Source organism: Podarcis gaigeae (assembly GCF_964106915.1).
Source record: "Podarcis gaigeae genome assembly, chromosome: 12".
Taxonomy (NCBI): Eukaryota; Metazoa; Chordata; class Lepidosauria; order Squamata; family Lacertidae; genus Podarcis; species Podarcis gaigeae.
The window spans coordinates 24,257,367-24,276,182 of NC_139688.1; the positions used below are offsets into that span (position 1 = coordinate 24,257,367).

General features: G+C 41.9%; 1 protein-coding gene and 1 long non-coding RNA gene across 10 annotated transcripts in view; one reads left to right on the forward strand and one right to left on the reverse strand.

Moving 5' to 3' along the window:
• The window catches only part of MALRD1 (MAM and LDL receptor class A domain containing 1), a 243,669-nt gene extending 235,444 nt beyond the window's left edge, over nt 1-8,225 (reverse strand). For both annotated transcript variants that reach the window (XM_083704544.1, XM_083704545.1), the window contains exon 1: nt 7,928-8,225. In XM_083704544.1, the coding sequence (XP_083560670.1) occupies nt 7,928-8,090 (163 nt within the window). In that variant the 5' untranslated portion in view covers nt 8,091-8,225. The remainder of the gene's footprint in view (nt 1-7,927) is intronic.
• The window catches only part of LOC310828072, a 95,175-nt gene that overhangs the window by 5,732 nt on the left and 70,627 nt on the right, over nt 1-18,816 (forward strand). For all 8 annotated transcript variants that reach the window (XR_014556605.1, XR_014556606.1, XR_014556607.1 and 5 more), the window contains one exon: nt 5,755-5,830. This is a non-coding gene — a long non-coding RNA (uncharacterized lncRNA). The remainder of the gene's footprint in view (nt 1-5,754; nt 5,831-18,816) is intronic.

Genomic DNA, 18,816 nt, shown 5'->3' on the forward strand with positions numbered 1-18,816 from the left:
AGCAGTGTTAGGCACGGCAATGGCTCACAGCCCAGGGACCCGAGGGGTCCGCCGTAGCCATTCAGAGACCCGCAGCCAAGGGGGAGGAAGATGCCTGCTCAGCAACAGCAAGGCCATAAGAATTACCCCTGTAAAAGGCTACATGGAGCCAATTGGGAAGCCTGGTCAAAATGCATGTATTACTGACTGGCAGAAAAGCAGCTATGGGAAAGTACACAGGCTGAAACAGGCTTTGCCCAGCCCATTAAGAAGTTTACAGGCGCAGTGGAGGCTTGTGAAGCAGACGTGGTTGATGCTCTAGAGAAGCCCTGGGTTGCGTGGCAGGGACTGAAGACGGCATGTCAGGCCGCAGTAGAAGCCAGACCAGAGGGATCTGGAAGCCCAGAAGGGTCTGTGGAACGCCCAGAAAGCCCAGAGGGGCCTAGAGGATGCCCAGAAAGAGTACCAAGCCCAGAGGGGGCTGAGTACCAAGCCCAGAGGGGGCTGAGGCTGCTTTGGGAAGTTGTTTCTACGGTTCAACGCATCTGTGTTGATGGACTGTGTGTTGGAGAAAGGCTGAAAAGGCAGTTGCAAGCTGTTCCTCAGGCAATAGAGCACCCAAAAGTGGGGGTGCAGGCCAGGCAAGCATTCCAAGAGTTCTGAGGAGGCCAAAGTCTCCAAGAGTTATTTGTCCTTTGAGGTGAAGCCCAACAGCGAAAGGCATTGCCATGCAATTGGCAGCTGGATGCAAGGCTAACATCTATACTGATTCTAAATATCCCTTCTTAACCCTGCATGCGCATGGCGCCCTATGGAAAGAGCGGGGCTTGATTGGAGCCCACGGGAAAGCTCTGAAATACGGTCCAGAAGTTGAGACGTTACTAGAAGCTGTATGGGCCCCCAAAGAGATTGATGTGATGCACTGCAAAGGCCATGGCAGAGGTCGGGACATGGTCACTAGAGGCAACCGGAAAGCAGATAATGCAGCTTGTGAGGCAGCTCTGAAACCTCCACCAGTGGGCACCACCGCCCTCAACCCAGCTACCCTGTTGCCGGTAGGAGAAGGTGAGGAGCAGACGCACGATTGCATTGAGGTTATGGACACAAGACTGGACCAGGAGAAGTGGCCAAGGAAGCAGCCCGGGAACCGGCCCCCGCCTCAGTTATTGGAGCAGTGGTCCCAGAAGTGATCTTAAGTACTGCTGACAAACCAGATACTATGAGTCCATCCACATGGGGCCAGATGCCACAACCAAGCAGCTGGAAAAGTATGTCTATATAGCCAACCTTTATCAACTGGCAGCCCAGATTTCCAGGAAATGCCTGCTATGCCAAAAGAATAATCCCAGAACTCACTCCAGATGATGTGGAACAGCGTTACACCCTTGATGAACATCAGTGGGCATGTCAAGAAGGAGCAACGCTCCAGGAAGGACCAGAAAGCCGTGTTTTTGGTGCCCCAGCATCTGGCCAGCGTGATTGTGAAGGATTGCCACGAATCCACCCATTTGGGAAGCCCAGCTGCTAAAGCACACCTTGGGAGAATACTTTACATCACCAACCTATCTCGACTAACTGCTGCTATAACTAACTGCTGCTACATCCCAAAACTGTGTCCTGTGCGCCAACCAAGAGACTGAGACTATCACCCTTTGAACTTTTGTATGGCAGGCCACCCCCTTTCGTCCAAGACATCCCCGCCAGTTTGGGGCAGATGAAAAAATCACATCACTCAAGGACAAGTACAATCCCTTTGTTTGTCGTGTGTGTGTTTGCTTCCTTTCCAGGTATTCCCTCGAGCGTACATCGTGCAGTCCCGCGGCAGTCTCGCTGAGCCGGTTCACCAGTTCCTCTGGGTGACAGCGTCTGGCGACCCCCTCATCCCCTACTGCAGTGAAAGTAGCCGAGGTGATCCCCTGGGTACATCACACGCGTCTGAAATCCTGCTGACCCTCTGAAGCTGATCATCACCTTGTGTTTGACGCTACCAGGAAAAGCGTTGGGCCACGGGCAACGAGATCCTGCGACTACTCATCACAAGGACAGTCACAAAGACTTTCTCTTTTCTCTCTTATTTTCTTTATTGACTTGCTCTATGTCTTATTGCCCTGACCCTACCGAGCCATACCAACCCTATTGGTCTGCTGGCCTCTGCTATGACTGGTTCGTCTTGCCGGTGGTAAGAGACGGCATACTCGTTGGCTCTTGGGAACGAGGGTTCAATAGGGCGGCCGCAGTACAGCATCCCACTCTCCCACTGTGGCTCTTTATTCACTGCATTGCCCAGCGCACTTGGATGTGGCTCCTCCGGAGAGCTGCAGGATCGGTCGAAATCTATCGAGTTCTAGACTGCTCTTGTGGTTGTGGGAGACTATCGTGGTGGCTCGAGTCTCCCAAAATCCCAGAATACTGCCTGAACTACTGGGCCTGGTAACTCCATACCTAATACCCTTGAATGTGGCAGGGTATTCTTGTGGCTGCATAAGAGTTGCCACCCAGTAGACAGTCAGGGCACCTAGTTCCAGAAGAATTGGATGGGAGGGGTGCCCGAGGGCAGCATCCCCAACGTAGAAACTTGCTCTCCAGCAAATTTAGAGGCACCACTAGGACTTTTGGTATTGGGACCAGAACCCCTTGATATAGTCACCCCGTGTGTCAGGCCATTGCAGGGGTGGATATATTCTTGTGGGTGCAACATCATTTACGTGGAAGAAGAAGCCCCTTTTGGATATAGTACTCTCCCAGGAAACCACAGGGGTCCCCACCCACCGGGAATAGTTGGGAAGTTGATCCAAGTGGCAGGAGCTTCCGAAATAAGGTGGAAAATGACCCCAGAGGCCCAAGCGTTTATTGAATACGAATATCAGTGGGCCCTTCAGCGGTAAAAGAATATTAGGAATGGCCCCGAGTATTGGTGGGAGGAACTATGGAAATATTGAGGTTGGTGGGTAGGAGTGGTATGTATTGCCCTATTTCTTTGGACGTTCCTGTATTCTTGCTGGCATGAACAATATCGTATCTGGTTGGAGAATTAGAGAACCTACCTGTGTATTGGCCATGGGGCGTCCATAACCCCTACAATAGGAGGTTACAAATGGCTGAGATGGTAGCCCATTCTGCCAATAAGTCAGAATGTCTGGTATGCACCTTGGCCCCAACAGATGCCACGAGTGACCTATAGATCCATCAAAACGAAAATGGAGACCGTAACGGTCGGCATTTTCGTGATGGAAAGGGGGGAATGAAGGAGTGGAGACCAGAGGTCCACTTTGGAGAGCCAGGCTGGAGCCATTTTATAATCCAAAAACGCCATTTTAAAAGGAGCAAGCTAAAAAGGCTAAAAGCTATCTCTCTTCTGTTTGCAAAAGCATTCTTTGCAAATGCAGCATGTGTGGTCAGAACATTTCACACCTGTAGCTAGCTGCTGACCAAAATTCTGGTAAACACCGAAGAGAGAGCAAGAAGCAGGATGTCTAGCCCACCACAAAGTTCTAAAAGAAGACTGAGGCCTGAACTTGTTAAAAACCACAGAAAGAGGCGGGGGTCAAGGAGCATTTACGGGAATTGCCAATAGGTCAAGAGGATTATAAGCCATCAGTGCCACCTAGTGAATAATGCAGCCTGGAACCGAAGGGCCACCATCAATTCTTTAATTGGTTGAGCTTCAATGAATATGCATAAAGGGGAATGTCTGGGGGGGGCTGAACTTTGCTTTGCCTAAGGGGATAAAAACTGTCTGCCCCTGGTGTTCGGGGGCATTCTCTCATTTTTCCTGAATGCACCCCTTTGCTTTATTTGTCTGACAAATTAAACCAAAGTCAATAAAACTTGTGTTTAAAAAATATTGCTGCCTGGATTTTTCCATTCTGGTCTAGATTCTGAAGTTTCTAACAGTACGGTACTTATTAATGTTTTTCATTAATAAAAAAGCATGCCAATTCTGTTCTATTGCTTTCAGATTACAATTTACCTAAAACAATGAACTTTAAGTATAAAAGATCACAGGTCTATTTCATACATGTTAAAAACTCTGATATTACACTATCAAAATCTGCCATCTCTATCAGGTATCAGGTGGTTAGACATGGAAATGAAGTTTACTCCACATAAAACAAATCTGAAATGAATCTACCAGCATTTGAGCAAAAGCAAATGGTACTATTTCAGATTTGCATTGAAACATACAGAGTCCAATTCTGATTATGAACATACCTTTAAGCATATGACCAAGCTGGATGACTGACTAGCAAATCAAGGAGAATTATTTTAGCCCAGCACTCCATTTGCAGGGAGTTTTCAAACAAGAGATTACCCCATTTACAGGAAGAATACCCCAGGAAGAACTCTGCAACCTGTTTTTCCCCTGCACATCTTAAACATTGTACATGATAAAAGGCAAAATTAAATGGGTATAAAAGAAGATGGATGCAGCAGAACATCCTCCCCCCTGTAATAAAAATAATCTGTCTTTCTGTGCTTTTTCATCTATTCTGTATAAATGTTTAGAAAATTGAAGAGGCTAGCAAAAGTAGATATTCATAAAAAATAATTCTCGCAAATATTGCTAACATAACCAAGGCAGCATTTAGCACTAATGATTCAATATTGTACATGTCAGCAGCATTGCCCTTTCCTTTAGAGCAATGAAGATTAATCACTGAAAACAAGCATTTGGCTCAAACATTTGTATCTTCATCAACATAATGCTTTGCTAGATTGCATTTTCAGCAATATCTTCATAACATCTTCAAAAAAAGTTATAATCGTTGGTGGTGGAGAGGGAGATCTCTTAGGCTCATTCCTGCACATTTCTCAGGTGGGCAGTTGCAAAATATTAATAGAGAGGGAAGGCATTTTTAAAAACCACACCAGCCTTAAAACAACTCTTACATCGGTATGCAGGATTGAAATGGTGCAGTGATGAAAGTCTAAAGGGCAAAACTGACAATGAATGGAACAGCATAATGTTAGGTGTATAGAATAATGTCGTTTTACTTAAGCAATCAGCACTTTTTCCTTGCAATTTAAAACTTCCGTAAAACCATTTATGCAGCTTGCCTATACCTGCTTAGTTGGGAGGAAATTCCAAAGGAAGCTTACATTTGAGTACACATGCGCACTGCCAAAAAGTGGCTTGTGCACTAAATATTTTCTGTTGAGTTTTCCTCAGTTTCCTAAACTATTTAAAGACATCAAAATATGATGCTCTTTTAATACTAAAAAGTTTGCTGATTTGTAATTCTATTTTATTGTATAGTTTTCACAATATAATACTTTAAAAGTTATCTAATTTAATTTAATTAGGGATGACTCTAGAAAAAGGGGCGTGGGTGGCGCTGTGGTCTAAACCACAGAGTCTTGGGCTTGCCGATCAGAAGGTCAGCGGTTCAACTCCCCACAACGGGGCGAGCTCCCATTGCTCGGTCCCAGCTCCTGCCAACCCAGCAGTTCAAAAGCATGTCAAGTGCAAGTAGATAAATAGGTACCACTCCTGTGGGAAGGTAAATGGTCTTTCCATGTGCTGCTTTGTTTCACCAGAAGCAGCTTAGTCATGCTGGCCACATGACCCGGAAGCTGTCTGCGGACAAACGCCAGCTCCCTCGGCCAGTAAAGCGAGATGAGCGCTGCAACCCCAAAGTCGTCTGCGACTGGACCTAATGGTCAGGGGTACCTTTACCCTTTACCTTACCAGAAAAACTAATTTCAGGGAGCAGAGTAGTGTTAAAAACCATTGTTTGTGGAATAAGAATTTAATTTATACTATATACCCTTCAGAATCATCACTGAATATAATCAGCTTGGAGATAAACCTGTTGGATAAAACTGAAACATACAAGACGGAGCAAAATGGGTGAGTTGTTTTACACATGCTTCCCTACACTGTCTGAGATTTACACATCTTTTCATTATTTCACAGTATCTCACATTTCTGTCTAAACATAAACTACTGCTCAGCCATGCCCATTTAATTTTCCACAGAAGACCACATAAGACATTTTAAAAAGTATCTGGTAGTATATGTTTGGGGGAGATGGAATGTATATACTTTAAGGAGAAACTTTCTCATTTTACCCCTTAGGTGAATAATTTTAAGTTATCTTGAACCTGACTCAATATGCAATCACTCTGTCAGCCATTTGTCTTCCTCTTCTTACACAACTGCAAAACAGAAGCAGCTTAGATATGAAAGTCAGTTCAAAGAGCTAATGAAAATGTAAACACTTGATGCCCCATACTGAAAACTAATTCATGAAGATCTGAGCACAGTAAAATATATGGCTGACTCTCAGCTAGCATGCCCTACTCAAATGTAAGGTTTTTACCTCCCATAATATTGAAGTTAATAGCTTATTGAAATGCAGGCCACATTTCTTTAAAAGGACTTATAGCTATGTGTAAACCTTCCAAGATTAAAAGAGCCACACAGTCTATGAATTCTAGGTAGACTTCTTGGAAGGGGACAGGGCATGGAGAAGAAGCTACAGCTCATACCTTGAGCCCTTTATTATTATGAAAATGCAAACATACAATGGGGGGTGGGAATCATGATGACATGAAAATTATCATTAAAATTATCATTAAATCAATCTATGTGGCAATATACCGGTAATTGAAATTTCTAGTAGTAACAATACAGGCCAGATTTATATTAAAGAAAGCAATATATACAGATGAATATAATCTTGGTATTTCATATTCCAGTAATGTATAAACAAACTCTGCTTTTCTGGTTAGTGTCCATTTTTAAATCTCTTATAATGCCACAGTGCAAACTCACTGGTAGTTTTCAAAGATTTCCAAGATGGCTGCAGTAAGTAAACTGGCTGTTAACCAGGCGCCCCTTCAAATCTTAGAAGACATACATGTAACTTTTTGTCATTAAAACAGATGTTGTCGGCATTTGATGAATGATAGGTAAAAAATCATACTAGTTAGAAGGAACTGGTGCATTGTGGCATGTGCAGTACATTTCTAAGCATGGTTGCACAAGAATAAGGTACACTGTTTTAATTAGAATCTTATGCAGATTGTGGGGGTGGGTAAAAACATTCCCAAATATTAGATGAATCCTCGGGGCAGGCAAATTCTAAGAATTTGCAGGGGGGGTGTCTATTTAAATTTGGCCAATGGTCTTTTCTTATTTCCTTTTTTTGAATACTAAAAAACACTTGGCATTCCTGGAACACAGCATTCTTAGGAGTGAAAGATGGTCTCACCCACCTCAGATTTAAGGTTAGGCCTCAACCCTGAACATTCAGAAAGTTAGATCACCATCCCTTTAATTTTGCCATATACCCCCAATCTACTTTCATGGAGGACATGATCTTGCAAAAGTGAGGAGAGATATTCAGTCAAGTTTAGACCCTTATTTTAGAATGCTTTAACTGCCAAGCCTATTTCAGCTTTTATGCTGTTATTTTATTCATTGTAGTAGATTTGTTTTGTTTTTAATTGTTGCAGACTGTCCTGAATGATGCAAAAGCAGTAGAAGGGCAGGCGGGGTATTGGTTTTCTAAATGATACTTAAATAAAATGGGGACAATAATCCTGCAAATATAAATATGTACATAGAACAGTAATCAAGAGAAATATATAATCACAAAATACCCAATCTTATCACAATCCCATCCCACCCCACCCCCAACTGTCTTCCAATGTCTTCTTCCTTGGGGCAAATGTTCCATGATACTAAGGTCTTACTAAAGGCTTACCAAGTTAATAAATCATCACTCTCTGGGTCTTTGATCTCTGTCCATTTTCAAAATATGAACTTGATTTCCACAGCAATGTTTTTCAAAACTTGTTTTAAAGCTGATCTCAGGTAAGAACTAATTGCATCCAACTAATACTGGATTCTAGAAGAACACTGAGAAACTGTTGATTTGTATTGTAATCTATTTAACACCATAAAGAGGAAATGCACTGAAGGCTAGTGACATCTACTTACATTGTTCTGCATCACTACAATCCTTGCATTGGTAGGTGAAATCACACAACTCCACTGACGGAACCACAGAGCCATCACAACATTGAAAAACGTCTCCTTTAGAAGGCCAAAATGCTGCCAGATTGATACACAGCAAGGCACAAAAGTTGCTGGCTGTGTACATTGAAAATGTTTCTGTAGATACCTTGTCTTTGATGGAATTATTGCAGCAATTACCCTGCAAAATGTGTATACAAAAATGCCATTTCAAAATACAAGTGCATTAAAAACTGATTCAAACTTTGCAGGTCTAGAAGTAGTTTTCCTTCTAGTACAGCATGGCTTATGTAATGCATTCAGTTTTCATATTCACACAGGTATAAACTTGGAAAATATTTAACCGGATTGCCCCACATTTTATGACAAGCTGAAGTAGTTTGTGGCTTTACAGTGCAACTCAGTTGCCTGGTGCTACAAAGAACATCAGATAAATTGAATTAACAGTGGCACACAGTATGCAAGACAGTACTAAAGGCCATTTCTCCTTATTAATAAAATCAAATGGCAGCAGCAATAAACTGATTAAAAAGTATGACACACACATTTTTAAATTAAGTTATCAGGGTTTTTAGTAACCTCTCAAAATTAATCAAATTTCTTACAATATCATAATTCCTTGGACCCAGGATTGGCATATTGGATTGGCCAAAGTCCACATTCTTGCAGGGTAGGGGCATTGCTCGCTCCTGGAATCTCCCAACTTTTCTGCTCTTCCACAGACATCAGCCCTGATGTAAGACTCTCTGATGACAGAAAGAAGGGAAGCAGGCTACTGTGGTAGCCCCCAGTGCTCATGGGGACTGTTGAGACTTAATGTCCTTTGAGGCAATGGCAGAGATTGTGTTACCCTGCCCAATGGGGCTTCAGTACTGGGAATTCGCATTTCCTCTTGTTGGGACCCCCATCTAACCTCACCATCCCCTCTGGAACCTCAGAAATGGTGACAACAATGGGTGCAGGCAGAAGTTCATGTCCAGCAATGAAATGCCCAGCTGGTAGCTCAGTTCTATGAGGAGGGAGGAAACAAGTCCCACATCTGGTCCAGATGCTGGACTTGAGTAGCTTCAGCTTGGTCTTTCTGGCGAGTAAATGGTCTCTGTTCACAACAGCCTTCTTAAAATGGCTGCCAGTGCCAATAGTTCCATGAAAAAAGGAACCCTACATTGTATTTATAACATAAAAAGATATGAAAAGACAAAGCGCTTATAATTTGGGGGACTTAACGCCTTTTATTTTTTATTTTTTTAAGGAAAAGTCAATGCCAACTTGTTTCTGGAGGTTTCAGTGTTTTACAGAAAGGTTGTAGCCAGACATCACCTAGTCTAACCACTAGTTCCTAACTACACCAAGGAATTAATATACCTTTATTTCTAGTTAGTGCTATATTTTGGGCAGAAATGGACAGGAAATGGGCCACAGTGCTGGCAGTGGTGAGGTTTTGGGCCCACACCAGATGGCATGGAACATTTTGTCCATGAGAATACCCTGCCCCAAACTTGGATCTGACACTGCTCTGAATTTTATGAATTTGACCTCTAATTTGTGAATATGGGGAGGGGTGCGGGTAGGAAAGAGGGTTCTGCACTTTCTATCTCACTTTATTAAAAGTAATAAACCTGCCTTGCTTGGGAGGGGGTCAAATTCTTGTTAGATTAGTCCTAATGTTGAAGTTACCAAGTCTCTTTGCCCAAGCAAGACATTTTACATACAATGCAGCTGCTGTGATGTACATTCCTTTTCTGCAAACATCATTCCTGGGTGGTACATCACTATGAAAGCAGGACCTAGATAGGGAAACACCAATCAAGAACTCCCTGGAGGGCAAGATCAGCCAGCAACATGACTCCTCTGGACAGGTAAATTGCTGCAATGAGGATTTGCATTGATAATGTGGAAACTCTTGCCTTGAGAACATAAATGCAGTCATAAAATCCTGGATAGTGCCTGAAGGTAGGCAGTTAGACCAATGGAAATCCATACAATTGCAAGGATAGAAATGTAGTCCCAGCAGCAGAGATACATCATTATACAAAAGTTTGAAAATTGCCCAAAGGGCAGGTTCCACATGATACTCTGCTCTGCTGCAAGCCTGGGATGTCAATATCCCTCTGTAATTACATATCATATGTTACCTCTTAACATCCTACCTTCCGGCAGCAGCATGAGACTGTAGAATGTATTTTTGTAAGCACTTGGGTAATTCAATATTAGAGATTGAATAATATTAGTGTAATTTAATATTCACATATGGCACCCTTATGCATGAACCTTTAATAGCTAAATCCTCATAAAATATGAACATTCAAGTAAGCCTCCAGGATTAAAATTCCACCTCACTCCGTCTTTCTGCTTGTCTGCTCTGTGGTTCTTAGAAAAAGAACAAAAAAACTTGACATAAACTCCTTTCCCCTATGCATTAGCTTCACACCTGACACCCACTGTAAAAAAAGACATTAAAAGTATTTCAAGCTTTTTAAAAATACAGTTTCAAATCCCAGGTGCTTTTTGTGAACTATTCTCACAAAAGGATTTATAGACAGGGAATTATGTCAATGATTAACTTCTGACATTATATCGGGGATAGAAACCTGTGGCTTTCCAGATGTTGGTGGACTCCAGTTCCTATCATCCCTGACCCTTCATCATGCTGGCTGAGGATAATGGGAGCTGGAGTCCAATAATATCAGGAGGGCCACAGGTTCCCCACCCTGGAATATATACTTTGAAATTTATCTATTCTGACCAAAGAGAACAGCGACCCAAATTTTTGCATATTTTGGCTGTGATTCTCACATACCTGGGAATAAGCCCCACTTAGCACCATGGGACTTACTTCTGTGCAGACATGTACAGAATTGCACTGCTATTTTTCTTAAGTTATTCACAAGTGTCCACAAGAAGGGATGAGACCATTTTTTTAAAAAAACAACAACAACCTAGAAGTGCCACATTTTAGTGGTAAGCACATGTTATGCATGCAGAAGATCAGCAATTGGCATCTTCACTTATAAAAGGGATCAGGTCGGTTATGGCACAGGTCTTCATCTGAGACCTTGGAGAGCCACTGCCGGTTAAAGCAGCCAGTACTGGGCTAGATGCAATACTACCGGTGCTGCAGTCCAAATCTTTATTTCAAACAAAAGCAGAGACTGAGCTTTTTGCAAGAGTCTACTCAGGTGGCGCTACAGAGCCTAGGACTTGCCGATCAGAAGGTCGGAGGTTCGAATCCCTGCGACGGGGTGACCTCCCGTTGCCCGGTCCCTGCTCCTGCCAACCTAGCAGTTTGAAAGCACGTCAAAGTGCAAGTAGATAAATAGGTACCGCTCCGGCAGGAAGGTAAATGGCGTTTCCGTGCGCTGCTCTGGTTCACCAGAAGTGGCTTAGTCATGCTGGCCACATGACCCGGAAGCTGTATGCCGGCTCCCTCGGCCAATAAAGCGAGATGAGCGCCGCAACCCCAGAGTCAGCCACGACTGGACCTAATGGTCAGGGGTCCCTTTACCTTTACCTTTACTCGCGAGTACAAAAGAAGACTTTGCCAACACTTTAAAATTAAAATGTTATAAAAACAACAATATAAATCAATCAACCATCAGAAAAGTGGGGGAGACAAACCAGATGAGGCAAATCAGATAGCAAAGGGGCCCAACGTGCATGGAAATCAGCTGTGTGCCACATGTGAACCACCCTGAGATCTTTGGACGAAGGGCAGTATATAAATTTAATTAACAACAACAACATGTGGCCTATGGGCCACAGGCTGCCCATATGTGATCTAGATATGATTAGGGAATGGAATAAGGAAAAGTTTAAAATCAATAATGCTAGTTTTATCTGACAAAATGTATATGCTTCTGGCAGTATTGTTTGTCTCATGCCTAGTGAGGTAGCAGTCATCTTACCTAAGGAGAAAAGTTGTGCTTGTAAGGACTGCAATTGTATTAAATTTAATACGTCCTGAATGCCAAAACATAATGCTCTAGCCTGTGTGCAGCACCTATGCTGTGCTAAGGAATCTGGAAGTGCCCGGCAGCACTGTACATATTTCCTTTAATATATAATCCCATTTGGCACTCCACTTAATTTTCCAAATTTATAAACATCGTGAACGGTAGAACATGCATTTGTCTAAGTGTATTTACAGAAAAACTGTTTCATTGCATAACAAGTGGAGGGGGGGTGGAAGCATCCAAAACAAATCCTATTTTCAAAAGAATTCCAAAACAGTTTGCACTCACAACTACAGAACTGTGCAACTTGAGAAGGAGGAGAAGGTGGCACTGCAAATGCATTATATGTATATGGTAATCTGATTTCTTAAGATTAGGGGTGCTAACCTGAAAAACATTAACAGTCATTACACAGCAGGGGCCATGGACCAACTTAATGTGTGCCGTGACAACAAACCTGTTTATACTTCCCCGCAAAAGAACAGCTAGCTTCCAAATCTGTCACAGCAAAAAACATCAGTCTTCAAGAGGCTAGTAGGGCTTTCAGCTTGTGTGAACATATGAACCTCTCTTATAGTCAGTCAGACCATTGGTCCATTTAGTCCCAGTACAGTGCACTTGGACTAGCTCTTCAAGTCATGGGAAGGAGCTAGATCTCTTACTTGAGATCCTTTTAACTGAAGAATGCAGGGAGCCTTGTGTATGCTGTGCAGGTGCACTACTACTGATGTATAGCCTCTTCCCACCAATCACCTCTACTAAATTGCTGCCCCCTGATGAGCTGAATCGATATTCTACACACCAATGCTTTTCAAATTGTTTACTAGGAACCCTGCAGTTCTCGGCTTCTCAGGGATTCCTCAGTGGAAAAGTCAGCAATTCCCAGAAAAATGACTTGCTCACTGCTACCATTGTTTGTCCTTCCCTCCAATGTGCAGTCATAGGAGAACGGTAATGAACTCTCAGTTTGCACAAAGTGAGACCAAAGAGATGAGTTCTCATGTGAGAGCGTTGACATGCGGGTGCCTTTCTCATTATTTAGTCATCATCAACAATAACAATAATAACAATAATAGTTACTTATTACTTATACCCCACCCATCTGACTAGGTTGCCCCAGCCACTCTGTGTGGCTTCCAGCATAATAAAAGCACAACAAAATCTAAAACATTAAAAACTTCCCCAAACAGGGCTTCCTTCAGTTGACTTTGTAAAGTTTTGTAGTTGTTTTATCTGTTTGATGTCTACTGAGACTTCACTTCTTGAAGTGAAGGAACCACCTTGGCAACCTCTCTCTGCCCAGGCCCAATGATTCCTCTTAGATGGGCTATCAACACCTTTTGTCTTGTTAATGACCTTTCAGTAGCCTGGCCAGGCTGGTTTGCATAAGCCAGTCCAGGGATTCCTTGTCTGGTTCTGCAGCTTGTATTTCTCTCAGCTTGTATTTCTCTCTTCATATCCCAAATAATAAAAAAAGTACCATTTATTAATTTTTTGGGGTTTAGGAGGGTTCCAATCCCCAACCCATAGTATTTTCACCACCTTTCTGAAACTTCACGGCTGAGCTTGTCTACCAGTAAGGATGCCCCGACCCAGGAAGCATGGCATATTGTCATAGTGAGCCTGCAAAGAACAAGGGTACAGTACCCTTGGAAGGCTGCAATTCAGCTGGGTCTTAAGAAAACATGTGGGAGTTGTAGCCATGCAGTAGGGGTGATGATGTCAGTACATTAATCTTCCCATCAGGTTTCTCATTTCGGAAGAAAATTGTTCCTTTATAAATGTTTGCAATAGAATGAATACAGTTTTCAAATGCATTATTCATTTACCATCACGTTTTTAAGTATCCCACCAAGAAAATATTAAGGTTTAAATTTTTAAACTGCAATTTCGAAATACGGTTGTTTTGCAATGCAACTTATGGTATATATCTTTCAGTGCTGTTATTGACTGAAGTGATGAAAAGAAATGCCAAATCCTATGCAGATACACCAATAAAGGGCTGTAAAACTTTCATTTTAACTCCCCCCCCCCATAAAAATAGTTTGCAAATCACTTTCAGTATTAGAACTCCTTAAAGTATTAAGAGATTTGGGCCATGAAAACAGCTTTAATTGCTTGTATCCATGTGAAAACAAGGCAATTAAAGTCTATTATGTAAATACGATACTGTTTTAAAATGCTGATGACAAAATCACAATTAAGTAGGATGGGGAATTAGAGCATCTTGTTTTGATTACACAAGCCATGAGCTTTAATTTTGACACTCTGACAGGCATATAATGTAAACATTATATTTTAGTTTTCACTGATCAGCTACCTAGATCCATTGTAGTCACTGAGGGTAGCTTTAATCTAACCACACAGTTCTGCTTGCTGATCTAATGGCGGCGATTACCTCTCCATGAAATTCATATACAACATCACACTCACTATATGCATAGGAGGTTCATATTGGTATAATGATGCTCCACTGGGGCACTGTAGATACATGGAATGGCATTAATGACTGATGACTGTCCATTTCCAAATGAGATCAAAGTAATGGAGCTGAACACTAGCTCTACTCATACAGTTGTTCTCACCTCCATAAGCAATTATGATTGTGCAAGCAGGAGAGAAGGGATGAATCTTAGCCCATCCCTGTCACCATTCCTGCAGCTCACTATATGCTGGAGGCTGAACTTCTGCAGCAGGGAGATTTCCAGGGGAGCCATGATCTCTAAGCTCTATCCGGGTTCTACACTATCTCTACTGGTCTAGACTCTACTGGCCTCTGAATAACAGTTGCCAGGAATCACAAGTGTGCTGTTGCACTGAGGTCCTGCTTTCAGGCTTCCGACGGGCATCTGGATGGCTACTGTGAGATCAGGATGCTGGACTAGACAGGCCATTGACCTGATCCAGCAGGCTTTTCCTATGTTCTTAAATTCTCAAGAAGAAAAGACTTCCCATGACAAAACTGAGGAGCTGCAGGAATGGCAATAGGTGTGAGATGTTAGCATCCAAAATGTGTATGTAAAGAGTTGCAGAACTCTGAGATGCCATAAGCCTGAGGCAGTTATGGCTTTTGGTACAGCTGTGACAGCTAGTAGTACATACAGTTTAACCATTAGAGCAGCAGGTATGTTAAGTTGTGCTGCTGTCTGCCTCAGAGTTAGTTAGTCTGTAGCAGCTTAATCTATGGAAGATGTTTTAGCAACTCAAGTATCACCTACCCACATTGTATATTTAATCTGCAACTGCTAGTACAGTAAGTAAAAGTTCTGTGTTATTTAAACGTTAAAAGAAAGTGTCTTGGGTAGTTTATATGGGGGGGTAGGCAACAGAACTAATTAAAGGTTCAAACAACCCAGGGCTGTCTTTCACATGCTCTGAAATGGAAACTAAAATTGAATTCCCACAATAGGGACATGGCAGGGGGGCAAGTGATCCTTGCTGCCCCCCTTCATGCAATGGGAATTACAAGAGGATCAGAGGCATGAAAGAGTAACTGGATAGGGCTGCTATCAACTGTTGATGCTTGTTTTGCAATCAGGGGTGGCCAACAAAATACTGTATCCCAGACTTAAATGTTTTTCCCTACATCTGCGTTTCACACCTGCACAGGTGAAAACAATTATTTGCACCAGCAGTTAGCTTCAGCTTATTCATCATTTTTGTAGGTTTTTGGAAGGCAAACATTTTTGTGTGGTGGTTTATTTAGATGAAGAAGAAGAAGAGTTTGGATTTGATATCCCGCCTTTCACTCCCTTTAAGGAGTCTCAAAGCGGCTAACATTCTCCTTTCCCTTCCTCCCCCACAACAAACACTCTGTGAGGTGAGTGGGGCTGAGAGACTTCAAGGAAGTGTGACTGGCCCAAGGTCACCCAGCAGCTGCATGTGGAGGAGCGCAGACGCGAACCCGGTTACCCAAGATTACGAGACTACCGCTCTTAACCACTGCTTTAGTCTTATTTGTGTGTTTGTGATGCGATCTGTAATTATGACTTTTAAAAAAAGGTTTTATGATTCTTTTATTTTTATTAGTGTGCAGCCTTCCAATGATTTTGATTAGGTGGGAAATAAATGTGTGGTCAGAGTGTAGGACCAGCACCTGGGAGTCCATTGTTCAAATATGCACCCGGTCAGGGAGTTTACTGGGTGACCTTGGGCTAGTGACTGGCTCTCAGCTTAACCTACCTCAACCTCAGGGTTAACCTACCTCTCAGCTTAACCTACCTTAAGATCAGGGTTGTTGTAGGGATTAAATGGGGGGAGGGGAGAATCATATGCCACCTGGAGCTCCTTGGAGGAAAGACAGGATAAGAATGCTATAAACAAACAAACAAACACAAACAAACAGAAAAACTCATCATTACCACCATGAATTGTCTAATGCAGGCATGGGCAAACTCAGTCCTCCAGATGTTTTGGGACTACAATTCCCATCATCCCTAGGGCCAGTGGTCAGGGATGATGGGAGCTGTAGTCTCAAAACATCTGGAGGGCCAAGTTTGCCTATGCCTGATATAATGGTTGTGAGGAAATGGGTGTCCTTTGAGGGCAAATGGGATGGGATTAGAGTATCTTGGAAGAAGACTGAATTTAGAACACCCTGTGATTCAGCCAATTTTGTAATCATATTTAATCTCAACAACAAGCAAGAATTTATTGAGAGGATTTATTATCAGAATAGCATGTTCTATTGCATTCATTTGGAACTTGATGTATTTTCGTCCATTGTTAGTAATTATCTAGTTGGTGCCATGGGATTTCTCACTGGCTTAATTATTGGTGTTTGGATTGGTCAGGGCGAACGCTTGCTCTCTAGACCCTTGCCACAAGCCTTATCCAAACAAGCTGTAGATTGAAACCAGTAGATTGAATCTACTGATACTTCTTCAGATACTTCTTCAGATATCTGAAGAAGTGTGCATGCACACGAAAGCTCATAACAAGAACTAACTTAGTTGGTCTTTAAGGTGCTACTGGAAGGAATATTTTTTGTTTCAATCTAACTTGTTCATCTTGATGGATCTTGGGTTTGGATTGCTCCCTAAGTCAACCACCAATTTCTAAGCCATCAGCACCCATGTTTTAACAGTCAACAGTCTACGATAGCAAAATGCATCCTAATTGATTTGATGCCCATTAAAAATTTATTTCTGAAAATAAAGCACCAGAAAATATAATAAATAAATGATCAGTCATCCATCAAGGACAAGAAAAAAAATCACATGTAACATGAATTATTTAAAACTGAAATCATTCTTCTCATACTATGGAAATATCTTAATACCAATTAGTAGAGGGTGAGTAAAGTGATGTTTCAGGAACACATAGAAATTTCATTTCAGTGGTCTTTCTCTATGTAATAAAAATGTTAGAATATCATCACTCAGCCCCCATTGGATTTATAGTGCCTCATCCTCATAATCCTGCATTTGCTTTTTTTGCTTTGTAAAATTTCAGTTATACACTCATATCATTTTCCATTCTTATACTGTAGTTCTTTTGGACTTCCCACCCAGCACTCCATGACAGTTTTTTGTACATCTTAATTAGCTACATATACAATAATAAAGGTAAAGGTACCCCTGTCTGTACGGGCCAGTCTTGACAGACTCTAGGGTTGTCCGCTCATCTCACTCTAGAGGCTGGGAGCTGGCGCCGTCTGCAGACACTTCTGGGTCACATGGCCAGTGTGACATCGTTGCTCTGGCGAGCCTGCGCTAGCGCAGCACACGGAACGCCATTTACCTTCCCGCTATAAAGTGGTACCTATGGGTGCTTTATATACAATAATACCTTCACCTTATTTTCCACCTTCCTATATCCTTTGTATGGTGAAGAGGTAACCCCTATCTAGAATTTATATTTAAGATCATTATTTTTGTAAATATTCCCCTAAATACTCCCACTCACTCTTCGTCTGTTTATTGTCTACATTTCTTATTTTAGATGTCATACTTGCAAGCTCAACATATTTGATTAGTTTGTTTAACTATTGTTCTTTCTCTGGAATCTCTCTTTGTTTCTAGTATCTTGCGTATACTATCCTTGCAGCTGTTGTTGCATACAAGAATAAATTATGGGCTTTTTTTGGTCACTCATTTCCAATTATGCCAAGAAGGAATGATTTTGGTCTCTTGGGAAATGTAAATTAAAATATTTTTTCTAACTTGTTATACACCATTTCCCAAAATTCCTTCTATACATTTCGGCCAATTTAACCAGTGTCAAATAACATCGGTACAGTATTGCATTTTTAGCATATTTTCTCTTACTTGATACCAAGCAGAGAAGTTCATTGTTTGGTTCCATGGTATGGGAGTGAGGAAGAATGGACACTGAGAAGGGGAAACATTATTTAAAACAAAGGCAGAAATTGAGTAAAGTGGAGATGGAGAAAACCGAAAAGAAAAATGTGCCTTTAAACAATGGCAGAGGTCTGAGTAAAGTTCCTTCATACTATGCAATATTTGAGAACTCTGCATGATTTATCCCTCTTGCATGTGGTGGATGAGGAATGGAAAGAGGAGGATTTTTGAGTATAATCAGAAAGACATGAAGACTCTGAAGTGGAAATAGTGGCTGTTTTAAACAATGGCGGAGACTTGAGAAGGGAGAAAGCCACCATTTTAAACAACAGCAGAAGTCTGAATAAAGTAGAGCTGAAGGAATACTAAGACAATAACAGTGGTGATTCTAAACAATGGCAGAGGTTTGAATAGCGTGAGCAGGGGAGATGCCAGGAGGGGAAGTGACGGTTTAAAACAAGATTTAAGTAGAGTGAGGATGGAGTTTGGAAAGGGTCTGTTGTTTAGCTTTTTGTTGTAAGTTTCTCTGTTGTATTCATCTCTTCTATTTCTCTTTATTAAAACTGGATTGTTTGTTTTCTTAAATAAACAACCCCTC